Here is a 12913-nt window from a genome sequence, read left to right as displayed (position 1 = left end):
ATGCCCAAGTGCCCTCAGCTGAAGGGTGCTGTCTCTTGTTTCCTTCTGTGCAGATCCAGTGTCCAGGAAGAATGTGAAGTCAGCCCACAGCACCCGGAACCGGTACTCAAGCCAGTGGACCTTGACCAAGTGCCAGGCCTCCACACCCGCCCGCACCCTCACCTCTGACTGGCGCACTGTGGGCTCCCAGCATGGTGTCACTGTCACAGAGAGCGACAGCTACAGCGCCAGTCTGTCCCAGGACACAGGTGTGCCTATGGCCCTGTCCACACCCTGCCCATCCTCCTCCAATTCTCCATCATTCATCTGCAGCAGCCTGCGGGGTCCACAGCACAAGTCACTTTCATTCCCAGCTGTCCACTAACTGTGTGGCTGGGACAAAAACACCACTTGGTGGAGGACTTCATTTTGCTCTCCCCAAATATTGTTAGAGAAAATGACGCACTGGACATTTGCTGAAGAACAGGCTGAGTGTTCCAGGAGGTTGTTGCTTATTTTCAAGAATGAAAGCTCTTTTCCTTTCTTAGCCAATGATCCCACACATGCCACCACTGCCAGCCTCAGAGGAAAGGAGCAGGATCTCTTGCCTGGCCTTCAGGCTCCGTGGCCTGGCTTTCAGATGCCCAGTGTGGTTAGGGGTCTGGGATTTACTCAGTCTGGTTTCATTCACTCCTTCTCTCCCTAACGCACTCCTCTCCTCTAAACCCCACACTTTCCGTGTCCCCAGACAAAGGACGGAACAGCATGGTGTCCACGGAGAGTGCCTCTTCCACCTACGAGGAGCTGGCCCGGGCCTACGAGCACGCCAAGTTAGAGGAGCAGCTGCAGCATGCCAAGTTCGAGATCACGGAGTGCTTCATCTCTGACAGCTCCTCTGACCAGATGACCACAGGCACCAACGAGAACGCAGACAGCATGACGTCCATGAGCACGCCCTCAGAGCCTGGCATCTGCCGCTTCACCGCCTCCCCACCCAAGCCCCAGGATGCTGACCGGGGCAAAAATGTGGCTGTGCCCATCCCCCACCGCGCCAACAAGAGTGAGTGCTCAGATCACGCCCCCTGCTGTGTGCGCCCTGAGCCCTGGTTAGAGCTTGTCCCGCCATCACCTGGATCCTGCTAACCCAACGTGGCTCCTTGGTAGTGCAGGGTAGTGCAGAGAGCAAGAACCTGGGAGCAGGCAGCGGAGCGCCCACGTCCTGGCTCAACTTCTTAAGAGCTCTGTGACCCTGGGCAAGTCATTCAACCTCTCTGGCCCTAATTTTCTCATTTATAAAATGCAAATGCTAGTATGTACTTTGCCTTGTCATAATGGCCTTTAGAAATTATGTACGGGACAGATGCATAGAGGGTCTCCTTAGGCATTGATCATTCCCTGAATCAAAGCTGTGCTAACATGGAAAGAGACGCTTTATGGGGTCAGCTGCCCAGTGGCCTCTGGTCTCAGTGCTGTTTGAAGTTAATCCAGATTCAAAGGAGCAAGCCTGGCAGTTCAGCTCAAGTGGTCAGACCTTACAGCGTGCAGGCTGTGCAAGATTACCAGGGATGGTCCAGCAGCAGACACGGTATCACCGTGTGCAACGTAGAGTCTGCCTGGCTGTGCCGAGGTTCACCTAGAGGAGAGCTCGAGTCTTGAAAAGTGAAGGACTTAGAGACTCTGGCCCTGAATGATGCCCCACCCCTTCTAGCTGGGCAAATTTCTGTAGTTATTTAGTCTGTCTGAATCTCAGTTCCCTCACTTGCAAAATGTAGGTGAGCATGAACCAACCCAGAGAGCATAAGGAGAGGGCCCAGCACAGCCACCAATTGATAGAGCACCTTCACAGGCGGATACTCAGAGCACAGGGACCTGAGCAGAGGCCCTGGGAGCACGTAGTTTCAGAAATTAGGAACATGAACATTCCACCGGGGAAGAAGGAACCAGAGGAGCAGTGGGGACTTGGGACTGACTTCAAACATCTGGAAGGTTGCCATGGGAAAGATGGGGAGGCCTTGCCTTCCTTGGCGGACAGAGTCAGGCTTACTGGGGAAAGTGACAGGGAGCGATGTCCCTTTCCTCCACGGGTCCTCCACACTGGGGGCCGACCAGCCTCAGGGATGACTGAGAAGGACACATCAGTTTATTGAGCCCTAGTCTATGTGCCAGCTACTGTTTTGAAGTGGTTCATAAACTGTATCTCCTTTGCTCTTCGTAGTAATCCTGGAGGAAATGATGGTCATCCCCATTTCACAGATAAGGATGTTGAGGCTTGGGGAGGTCACATACCATATCTGGTGGGGATGGGACAGGGGTTAAATGAGCATGTCCCCAAGGCCTCCATCTCTTACATCCTCTGCCTCTGATTCCAGGTGACTACTGCAACCTGCCCTTGTATGCCAAGTCGGAGGCCTTCTTCCGAAAGGCTGACGGGCGTGAGCCCTGCCCTGTGGTCCCACCCCGAGAGGCCTCCATCAGGAACCTGGCTCGAACCTATCACACACAGGCTCGCCACCTGACCCTGGACCCTGCCAGCAAGCCCTTGGGCCTCCCACACCCAGGGGCCCCCGCTGCTGCCACCACAGCCACCTTACCTCAGAGGACTCTGGCCATGCCAGCCCCCCCAGCTGGCACGGCGCCCCCAGCACCTGGCACCACACCCGCCGAGCCCCCCGCTGCCCCAAGCGCTGCCCCGCCGGCCCCCAGCACTGAGCCTCCACGGGCCGGGGGCCCACACACCAAAATGGGGGGCTCCAGGGACTCACTCCTCGAGATGAGCACCTCAGGGGTAGGGCGGTCACAGAAGCAGGGGGCCGGGGCCTACTCCAAATCCTACACCCTGGTGTAGGGGCACCGCCAGCAGAGTACCCCACGCCCCGACCCCGGCGTCTCCAGCCCTCACTCACCAACTTGGCTGTTTCCTGCATTATTTATATTAAACCGACAGACAAAAACCAACCAACAACAACAACAAAAAAAAAAACCCAAGTCATGAACGCTTGTACATAGAACTCTTTTGTACAAATGAAACTATTTTCTTCTTCTCCATGAAGCCAGGGCACAAAGAATTTGACCATACAAGTCAAATCCCGCACCCCACAAAATATGTGTGGAGAGATATATACTTATATAGAGACATAGGAACACACCAACAGGCTATATATCTATATATTTCTCTCACCTTCTTTTGAGACAGAGGCACAAAGACAGCAATTTTTTTCCCTTCTACTCACCCCTGCCCAATCTAGGTGGTTTTGACAAAGACCAAAATCCCAACTCAGAGACACTGCATGCGATTTTACTGTTCCAAGAAAACCAGGAGTTGCTTCAATTTGCAGATGCTTATGTGTTAATACCTTTTTCTATGAAAAAAGACCCAGCGCCGTGTGCAATAAAGGTTATGTTTCTACGTGTGGCTTTTTTCCCATCTGGCGAGGGCCAATGAGGAGGGTGGAGAAACCCCTGTCCCAGGTTCAAGTTTCCGATGCTCAGCTAGTGAAGCTTTTTAAAAGGCTTCAGTCGGCCAAGGTGCTTCCATCATTCTCAGACCCGTGCTGAGCCCTAAGAAGACCAGTTCTGTAGCTTGGAGCAAGTGCCCAAACCCCTCTGAGTCACAATCCTTATGTGTAAATTGAGGGAAACTTGTAGCCCATGGAATAAGGAAGGCAGCCTTGGTGAGAGCTGGGGAGCCTGGGATGGGGGTGCACGCAGAGCCGCCAGGGGGCGTAGCTAGGTGAACCTCCAGCAAACAGTTATGTGTGAGGGCCTGTAAGTTGGGAGTGGGAAGGAGAGGTCATACACACCATGGGGACCAGGCACAACCTGAAGTTCTGGGCTGGCCCTAGGTCAAGGTAAGGCCAGAGGGAGTAGGAGAGATATCTGTGGCGGTCAGAAGGGGTTCAAGGGGAGGAGGAATGAAGTTCAGCTCAAGAGAACCAGGCCTGAAGACACACCAGGCACCTCCCCTGGTCTTGAGTTGGTGACTAGACTGTCAGGTATAAGGAAAGGCATCCACAGGGAGGAGCAGGGACCTGTGGTGTACAGCAGGGCTGTTCCCAGCCGGAGGGTACAGAACACATCACAGGTAAGTGGCCTGTGAACTGGGCCTCTGTGGACGCTAAGGTTTGCAGAGGCAAAGGAGAGGAAAAAGCTTGGCCAGCAGTCTAGGAAAAGCCTAGGGACATGAGTTCTGTGGAACTCTCTCCCTTAGTGTGGTCTGGCCCCTGGATGAAAAGCAAGTGCACCTAAGAAGTACAATGGGGGCTCCTGAGCTGAGCAAAGCTGAGATTGAATTGTGGGTCAGGAATCTGGAAGGAAGGTGAGTCTGGGGCCTACTGCCCCCTACTGATGAAAGAGGAGCTGGGAAGGAGGCTAAAGGTTGCAGTGGGGTGGCGGGGAATTTGTGCAGGTGGATCACATCTACCAGCTCGCGCCACCATGAGACCCTGCCTGGGATGCACAACCTTTAAAAGAAGTACCTTCTAAATAATTCAGTCCACAAACATTCTCTGAGCACCCTGTGCAGGATGCAGAGTCCTATACATGAATAAGTATCATCAGGTAAGGAAGGTCAGCACCATAAGAGGACCAGAGATCCTGTACTCTGGAGCAATTCCTAGGCTCATGGGGAGATGTCCAAGTAGGCCCCCACACCCATGACCCAGCCTGGAAAACCAACTGACAGCATCCTGAAAACCAAAGTCCTACATTTCAGGCTCCTGGTGCTGGCTTAGCTTCATCTCATCTCTAGGACTGCATGCCTCTCAGGGCTGTGTGCGCCATCTGCAGGTCTTCTCCAGAACTGCAAGCACAATGATCAAACCTGGGAGTCCAGCCTAGAACTTGAGAGTGCAACGCCTCACACCAACCCGCCTCAGCACTCCCCCACGTGCTGGATACTGAAGAAACAAACAGGAATCAGATTCAAACTCCTGTCAGCACAATGAACAACAGACGCCAGAGTGGATAGAGGATGGAGTGACCAGCCTAAGTGCTTCAAAGGGGACACTGTCATGAAAATACATTGTGGAATCCTACACTATATGCCAGGTGTTGAGCAGAGCACATTCCTCACTGTAACCTCTTGTAACCTCACTGTAAATTTGTAGAGAAAGTTGTAATTTCCACTTAACAGGTGAGAAAACTGGGGCTTTTAGGAGTTATCCATGGTTAGAGCAGCAAGAGATGGAACGAGCCTTAAATCATAAGTGACTTTTTCCTGGGCTACTGGGCCATATTACCTGATGTTTTGCTATGTAAAGTCTGAGTTTCAGTTCTGCCTCAAAGATGCTGCCAGGTGAAGAGTCTGCCAGATCCAGGGATGCAAGCTGGACATACAAGTAAGTAGGTAAGCCATTGATATGAAACTCCTAGTAAATGATTCAAGCAGGTGAGCAAATACACAGGGCCAAATGCAACATGAAGCTCTGATGTACTTTCCTTGGGGGACTCAGTAGAAGGGACGGGATCATCAACTCTGGGGGCGCTGGTGGAGAAGGCCTGGGGCTTGAGAAGGACTGTGTGACTTGAGAGGGATTGAGCAACATGAAACACGAGCCAGTTTAAATTACGTTCAACTGAACTGGGCCCCTTACTATAAAGTACAAGGTCTGTAATTCAGATGGGCTTTTGCAAAATCCAGGCAATTTTATTTGCTAATGATCTCTAAACTTGATATTAACTAAGCCAGAGGCTGACAGTTTGAACCACACCCAGAAGAGAATTCACAAAGCAGTGAAACCCCTGCTCCTGGTCACTCATCCCCAGATCAGCATCGCCACTCTTTCTGGAGCAATCACCTGAATCATCAGATATCTGTTTTCCAGATCTCTTTTTTGTCCCCTCAGACAAGGCCACCTTGAGAGACTTGATCCTCAAAGTGTGGTTCATGGACCAGTAGTATCAGCATCACCAGGAGCTTGTAAGAAATGTAAAATTTCAGGCCTCAACTCAGACCACTGAGTCAGAAGGTGCATTTTAGCTAAGTTCCATGGGACCCATATGCACATTAAAGTTTAAGAAGCCCCCCTCTAGAGGACCATGAGGGCTGGCGGAATAGCTCAGTGGTGGAGCACTTTCTAAGCATGTGCAAAGCCACAGGTTCAACCCCCAGTACTACCAAAAAAACTTTCTTTCAAGGCCATAGAGAGACCACCCGTTGTCCTCCCCATCTGCCAAAGCCAGAGCTAAACTACTGAGCCTCAAACTTAGCAGCACATCAGATTAACTGAAAGAGCTTATTAAAAAATATAGAAGCTCAGATCTTAACAATTCTAACTGAATCAGAATTTGTTGTCATGCATCCCAGATATTTACATTTTTATCATGGGAAAAGATATATACCCTAAAATTTACCATTTTAATCATTTTTAAAATGTACAATTCAGCAGCATTAAGCACATTCTCCTTATTGTAACCATTCCCACTTTCATTTCCAGAACTTTTACATCATCCCAAATGGAAACTCTGCCCCCGCCATAACCCAGTACCACCAGCTCCTGGCAACCACTCTCCTACCTTTCATCTCTATGCCTCCACTAGGTACCACGTACAAGTGGACATAGAGCATTTTTCCTTTTCTAACTAGCTTATCTCATTTAGCAGAATGCCTGCAAGCTTCCTCCATGTTCTAGCTTATATTGGAATTTCAGTAATATTTAAAGTTGAATTTATGTATTATGTTCATTGTACTTACCACATTTTGTTTATCCATTCATCTGTTGATGGACACTTGGTTTGTTTCCACATTTTCACGAGTACAAAATGCTGCTGTGAAGAGGGGTATATATGTATCTGTTGAGTCCCTGCTTACAATTCTCTGGGGTTTATACCCAGAAGTCGATCTGCTTAATCATATGGCAATTCTATTTTTAGTTTTTTGAGGAATTGCCAAACTATTTTCTACAAGGCATCTGTATTTTTTTTTTTTTTTTAATTTTGGTACTGGGGGTTGAACCCAGGGGCACTTAACCACTGAGCCAAATCCCCAGTCCTTTTTTTATTTCATTTAGAGACGGGGTCTCACTGAGTTGCTTAGGGCCTCGCTAAGTTGCTGAGCTGGCTTTGAACTTGCAATCCTCCGGCCTCAGCCTCCCCAGCCACTGGAATTACAAGCATGCGCCATGGCACCTGGCCAGGCATCTGTATAACGAGCAAAATGATACCCAAGCATTGGTTCATCACAAAACATGCCTGAGCATTTCCAATGGCCTGGCAGTGAGCTAGGCCCTGGAAAAGCAAAGGACCTGTCTCTTTCTGCTCTCAAGGGCCCACTGGTGTGGGTGCAAATTAGCAGAGGTCCCAGGAGGGAAGCTGGGGATAGGAGGGACATCCAGGAAGACTAGCTGTCCACCAAAGCCTCATGTTCCCCTTCATAGCACATTGTTTCTGGAAAGTGGCTGACCGCCCCCTCTCCTCACCCTATGACTGCTAGATGGGGCCACCAAACGATGCTGACCAGTGGGATGTGTCCGAAATGATAGCTGTTATTTGCAGGCTGATCCTCAAAATTCTCCCAGTCACCTCCACTCTCTCTGACTGAATGTCAATACCCGAAGTGAGCTTAGAAGTCACTTTCTGAAGACAGCAGAGCTTCTGTCAGCCTGTACATATGTTCAGAGCAGAGGCCCTTTTGCCCCCACCAATGCCAACTGGACTTTATGTGAGCAAGAAATAAACATTTAATGTACTAATTCACTGAGGTTTGAGTTTATTTTTTAAGTTGCTAGCATTGTCTTAATTTATGCAGAAGATGAAGGGGCACTTGGCTCTCCATGGAAATCCTCCCTTGATAGCCCAGGTCCCTGGGTCTTCTCCCATGCCACTCCCCTCCCCTATGAGTTCCAGTGCAGTCAAAAGGATGGAGAGTAGTCACTTGTAAGCTCAGGGAAGAGGAGGACATCTGCGATGTGTAAGGAAGAAGCATGGAAGGGCCAAGCTGGACTGGAGCATTGAGTCAGGACTCTGTCCTTCCTCCTAGAAACCACGTCTTCTCTCAGGCAGTGACAGCAAAGCTTTCAGGCAGAAGAGGGAACAGCTGCTAGCTGTGTGTCACCCTGGAGTTGATCCATGTTTGGTTTCATTGTCTCAGAATCAGAGCCTCTCAGGGCTCAAAGAGACCTTCAAGGTCACCTTGTCCAGGCTTCCATTCAAATCTTAAATTTCTTCTGCAATCCTCAAGGGCTGTCTCGCTTTCACATGCATACCTCTCATCATGGTTGGAATGTGTCCCCCACGGGTTGTTTTGGAAACAAATCCTGAAGTTATATATTAGTGGTATTTGGAGGTGGGGCCTTTGGAAAGTAAATAAGAGGACGGAGAGCCAAGCTAGCACATTTGCTCTGTCTCGCCATGTGATGCCCTCTGCCATGTTATGATGCAACAAGAAGGCCCTCACCAGATGCCAAGCAGATGTTAGCACAGAGTGCTTGGACTTTCCAGTCTCCAGAATCACATGCCAAATAAACGTCTATTCTTTATAAATTACCTAGCCTCAAGTATTTTGTTACAGCAACAGAACACGAAACAAGATGCCTGCAACACATATTTCATCTTTGAACACTTCTGCTCCCAAAGTCTCCCTAAACTTGGGCATCCCCCCCACCCCACTGACTTATACTCCCAATACTCATTCCTTCAGGGCCCACAAAAAAGTCTGATTCCTCCCCAACATGGCAGCTCTCCACCATGGTCTTTGAACACTGTTCTTAGCTGACAATCTTCCCAAAAGCAAAGAACAGTTCCATTTCTTCCCAGTTACACCCATGATAGTGCCTAACTTATTAGGGCACATAACTTATTAGATAAAGAGGGATGAAGGGTAATAGTAGGAAATATGAGTAGAAGGAGATAGTAAGAACAGAGATGGTGGTGCCATACTTCCTGGCAAGTGGAGGAGACCCTGCCATTTTTGGCCAGGCCTCATGTGTCTACGGTTGCCCAGATCACACCAGTGCTTCGGTGATACATGGTCATCTCCGTGAGGACTCGGAGCGATGCGTCCAGGCTCAGCACCTGAGTGGTCACCACCACCCACCGCTACGGCCGCCGTGCTTCAGAGCCAGTGCCCAGCATGAAGGCTGAACCCAAGCTACCCACCCAACACTATGTGCTGTCATCACTCCTGGAGCACCAGAGAGGGCATAACACTGTGACACCTGTGGGCTACAAACCTGGAAGCTCTTGCCTTCTCCTCCCTAAGTGTTTGGATAGCACATGACCCCCCACGCCTTCTTCCCTGCACCTCTCAGACGGAGACCCTTCAAGGAGCTGGAGGCAGGAAGAGAGCTGTTCCTCTGGGTGGAGTGGTGGTGGGGTTGGGGGTGTGGCTGGCAGCAAGGGTCTTTCCACTGCCCTGCCTGATCCCACAGAACCCCTGGTCATGGAGCCTGGGGAGAGCAGCCTACAGAGCCCAGCAGGGGAAGGATAGGTACAGGCTCCATACAGAGGTAGGAGATGGGGCACTGCAGAGTCACAGGGGCAGCAGGCATTGGGAGCTTGAAGAAAAGGGCCCAGGGAGGCAGGGAAGGACTGGACTCTGGCCCTAGGTAAAGTTTCCTGCTGCTTATAGAGCAACTGCTGTGTGCTTCGCTCGTCACGAGGCACCAGGAGCTGGGGCAAGGGAGTCAGGCAGTCCAGGGGACTTCCCTGGAGGGCCTGGAATCTACCCTCAGATGAAAGTGCCAAGGCTCAGTCTCTGGACAGTCAGTTGTTGTCCAAAGCACAGAGGTGGTATGCTAACAGAGGCACCATTCTGTGACTCAACCCCCATCCCACAGCTCCTCCCTCCCCAGGAGGAGGTTCCTGAGAGTGGGGAGCACCCAGACACTGTCCCCACTCACCTCTCTTGGTCACAGCCCAGTGGGTGCTGTTGTAGCTCCAGGGCCTGGAACTTTCTCCAGGAAGCAATAGGGCAACAGGGCTGTGTGAGTCCAGGATAGATAAAGAGAAGACTCCTCACACCAGCTCACAGCCTTCCAACAGCAGAATCGGCCCGTCTGGGGTGATAAGTGCCCTGTCCTTGGAAGACTCAAGCAGATGCTGGGTAACAACCTGCATTTCTACAGCATGCTGCCGTCTAGAGAGCGCTTCCTCCAGCACACCTGATGCAGGTCATTACGCTAATAATGTCAGTGTGAGGGTTTTCAGCTTCATTGTACAAATCAGCAAACTGAGACCTGAAGAGGAACCATCCCCAAAGTGGCTTTGCTGGTAAATGGCAAACAGAATCTGAACCCAAGACTTTTGGAGGTACAACACAGAGACTGAGCCCGACTTTCATCCCAAGATAACATAGTTAGGCCAAAGAGTCCATTCTCTCCTCCCTACCTTTGCCCCTTCCCATCCTGGGCCCAGGTGTCCACAGCGGCCTAGCAATGGTTCTACAGGGAGTCTGGACACTACATCAAGTGACTGAGCCTGTGTCCTCATACACAACTGGCCCTGAGGGGAACAAAATCCCCTAACAATCTTCTTCCTTTCTGTTTTATTCTCTGTGTCCAAGACTGGCCGTTAAGCATGGAAGTCCCAGGGCCTCAATCATGGCTGACTTCCCGCAGGGGCCATGATAGCAACAGCCAATGTTTATTGAGTCCTTACTATGTGCTCAGCACTCTTCTGAGAACTTGAATCCCCACAACCATGGGACAGACACTATTAGTCCCATCTTACAGATGTGAAAATCAAGGCCCCGAGAGGTTAAAATGTGAACCCTCGTTTGATTCCCACTCCCTTTTTTAGCTCAGCATTCTGTGATGTACCTGCAAATTCCAAAGGGGAGGCAGGCAGGGCAAGTAGGTGGGAGATTAGAGAGGAAAGCAGGAACAGGGGACTTTTCAATTTGTAAGGACAAGGTGGTGAAAGGTCCTCCACCTCTCAACACCACTTTTCTACCTACCTTGAAAAAGCTGCAGGTGAGACCAGTAGTCCCTTCTTGACACCCCTGCTCACCTGAGCCCGAGCACCCCTCTGGTTCCCCACCCTCAGCAGACTATACTGCTTTGTCCCTTGGTCCAAGGAAGACTCAGGATCGGAGGACTTGTTCAGATGGCAGAGCCAAAAGCAAACCTGGACGTCCTAAGGCCAGGGTTACTTCCCCACGCCCTATGCAGCTATTGTGTAGGTATGGGGAGGTGGTCTTTCGCTTAAGAACAATCAGTAATCACACAACAGAGCTTTGGGAAATCTTCTGACCCTGCTGTGTTAGAGATGACCCATACCCCACCAGTAAGGATGTTTCTTCTTTTCTTGTGTTAGCATAAAATCTCTAGAAGGAACGAGTAATATTTTTTACCTTCAAGGAGGAGCACTAGATGACTTATGGTCAAAAGACTTTTGCAACATTTGAATATTAAGTCATGTAAACCTAAGGACTAATCAAAATAAATACCCTTAAAAAAATGTTTTTTTTTCCTGAAGCCCCAGGCTGAGGAATCAAGACTCCCAGGCTCAGGTCCCACCTCTGCCACATACTGACTGAAACAAGAGTAACTCGGGTAGCCTCTCTAGGCCATGTGCTCTACTACATGCAGGAGCAGTTGAATAAATTATCTCCTGGGCTTTGGCTATGGACTCAACGTTTATGCCACCCTCCACAATGCCCAGGTTGAAACCCAACCCCCAACATGATGACATTAGGAGGCAGGGCTTTTGGAAGGTGATCAGGCCATAAAGATAAACCCTCACAAATGGGACTAGTGTCCTAATAAGGAGCCAGAGACCACATCTTACCCTTCTACCACGTGAGGAAAGCAACGCCTATGAACCAGAAAGCAGTCCTCATCAGACGACAAATTTGCCACTGCCTTGATCTTTGACTTCCAGCCTTCAGCAAGAAACAATTTCTGTTGTTTAGAAGTTACCCAGCTTATGGTATTGGGAAGAGGAGTTTGAACCCCAGGTTTGTGCACAGTAAGCATGCACTCCACCCCTGAGCTACACCCCCAGCCCCTGTGGCGCTTTCTTAAAGCAGCCCTAATAGACTAACAGCCCCTTTTCAGTTCCTGAGGTCTATGATTTTAGTCTCCTAGCTAGATTTGAAAATCCACAAGAGCAGGAATGAGATGATTTTGGAGTCTTCTGAAAAAATCCCTTAGTAAGCCTTGCCTCAGGAACCCCTCACTCAGTTAGAAGCCACTGCCTTCCTGGAACCCAAGTTTTAGACCAAGCTTCCTAGGAGAAAGAAGGTGCTGACATGAGCAGGGGCATCAGAACTCAACTTTCAGAGACACGAGGACCTGGGTTCAAGTCCTGGGTCCTAGGTGTGGGAGCTAACTTATGCTGAGCCTAAACTCCCTCATCTATAAAATAAGAATACCAACTTCCTTAGGTTAAGATTGCAAGCAAGAATATATGAAAAGCACCTGGCCAACAGAAGACACTCAACAAATGTTAGCTTGCCTGCTTCCTCTCGTCTTTCCTTCCTTTCTAGGGAGGGTAGGGCCCTGGGCCAACTTCTATTATATGTTTAGTCTTTATGTTGGATTTCGTGAGCAAATCCATGAAACAGGGCCATCTCAGTTGACTCTCCTGCCAGTGTTGTTGCTGCTCACACCACTGGAACAGAAAACTCACCTGTCAGCTTAGCGCCTTGTGGGGGTTTATCTCATTTACCTGCATGAGGGGGAAAGCCCACTAGCCTCGGCAAAATGGCATTCTGGGTCTCCAGCTGGTAGAGCAAGGAGGGGGCAATGGGAGAGGTGGAGAACATCAGTACTTCTCGAGCACCGGTCTCTGGGCGGAAAGTGCTCTGGGAAACAGGAATGGACTCTGGGGCTCTACCCCAGGTACCTGGAAGTCTTTGAACCCTGATTTCCCCTCATAAAAACTGAGCCGACAGTATCTACTTCAATATCTACATCGTTGTGCTGATTGAATCAGATGCTTCTTAGGAGAAAGGAGGCAAAGTTCTCTAAATAGGAAACACATTCACACGCCTGAC

General features: G+C 50.0%; 1 protein-coding gene across 2 annotated transcripts in view; it reads left to right on the top strand.

The window, feature by feature from the left end:
• The window catches only part of DSCAML1 (DS cell adhesion molecule like 1), a 325080-nt gene extending 320132 nt beyond the window's left edge, over positions 1–4948 (top strand). The window contains exons 31-33 of one of the 2 annotated variants that reach the window (XM_079104474.1): positions 54–248; positions 728–1039; positions 2349–4948. In XM_079104474.1, coding sequence (XP_078960600.1) covers positions 54–248; positions 728–1039; positions 2349–2824 — 983 coding nt within the window. In that variant the 3' untranslated portion in view covers positions 2825–4948. The remainder of the gene's footprint in view (positions 1–53; positions 249–727; positions 1040–2348) is intronic. The other variant, XM_079104473.1, reaches the window with a different exon arrangement.
• Positions 4949–12913: the final 7965 nt, after the last annotated feature.

This window comes from Sciurus vulgaris (assembly GCF_902686455.1).
Source record: "Sciurus vulgaris genome assembly, chromosome: 11".
NCBI classification, from domain to species: Eukaryota; Metazoa; Chordata; class Mammalia; order Rodentia; family Sciuridae; genus Sciurus; species Sciurus vulgaris.
The sequence above is the reverse complement of the archived record's forward strand: the minus strand, read 5'-3'. Positions and strand labels throughout refer to the sequence as shown.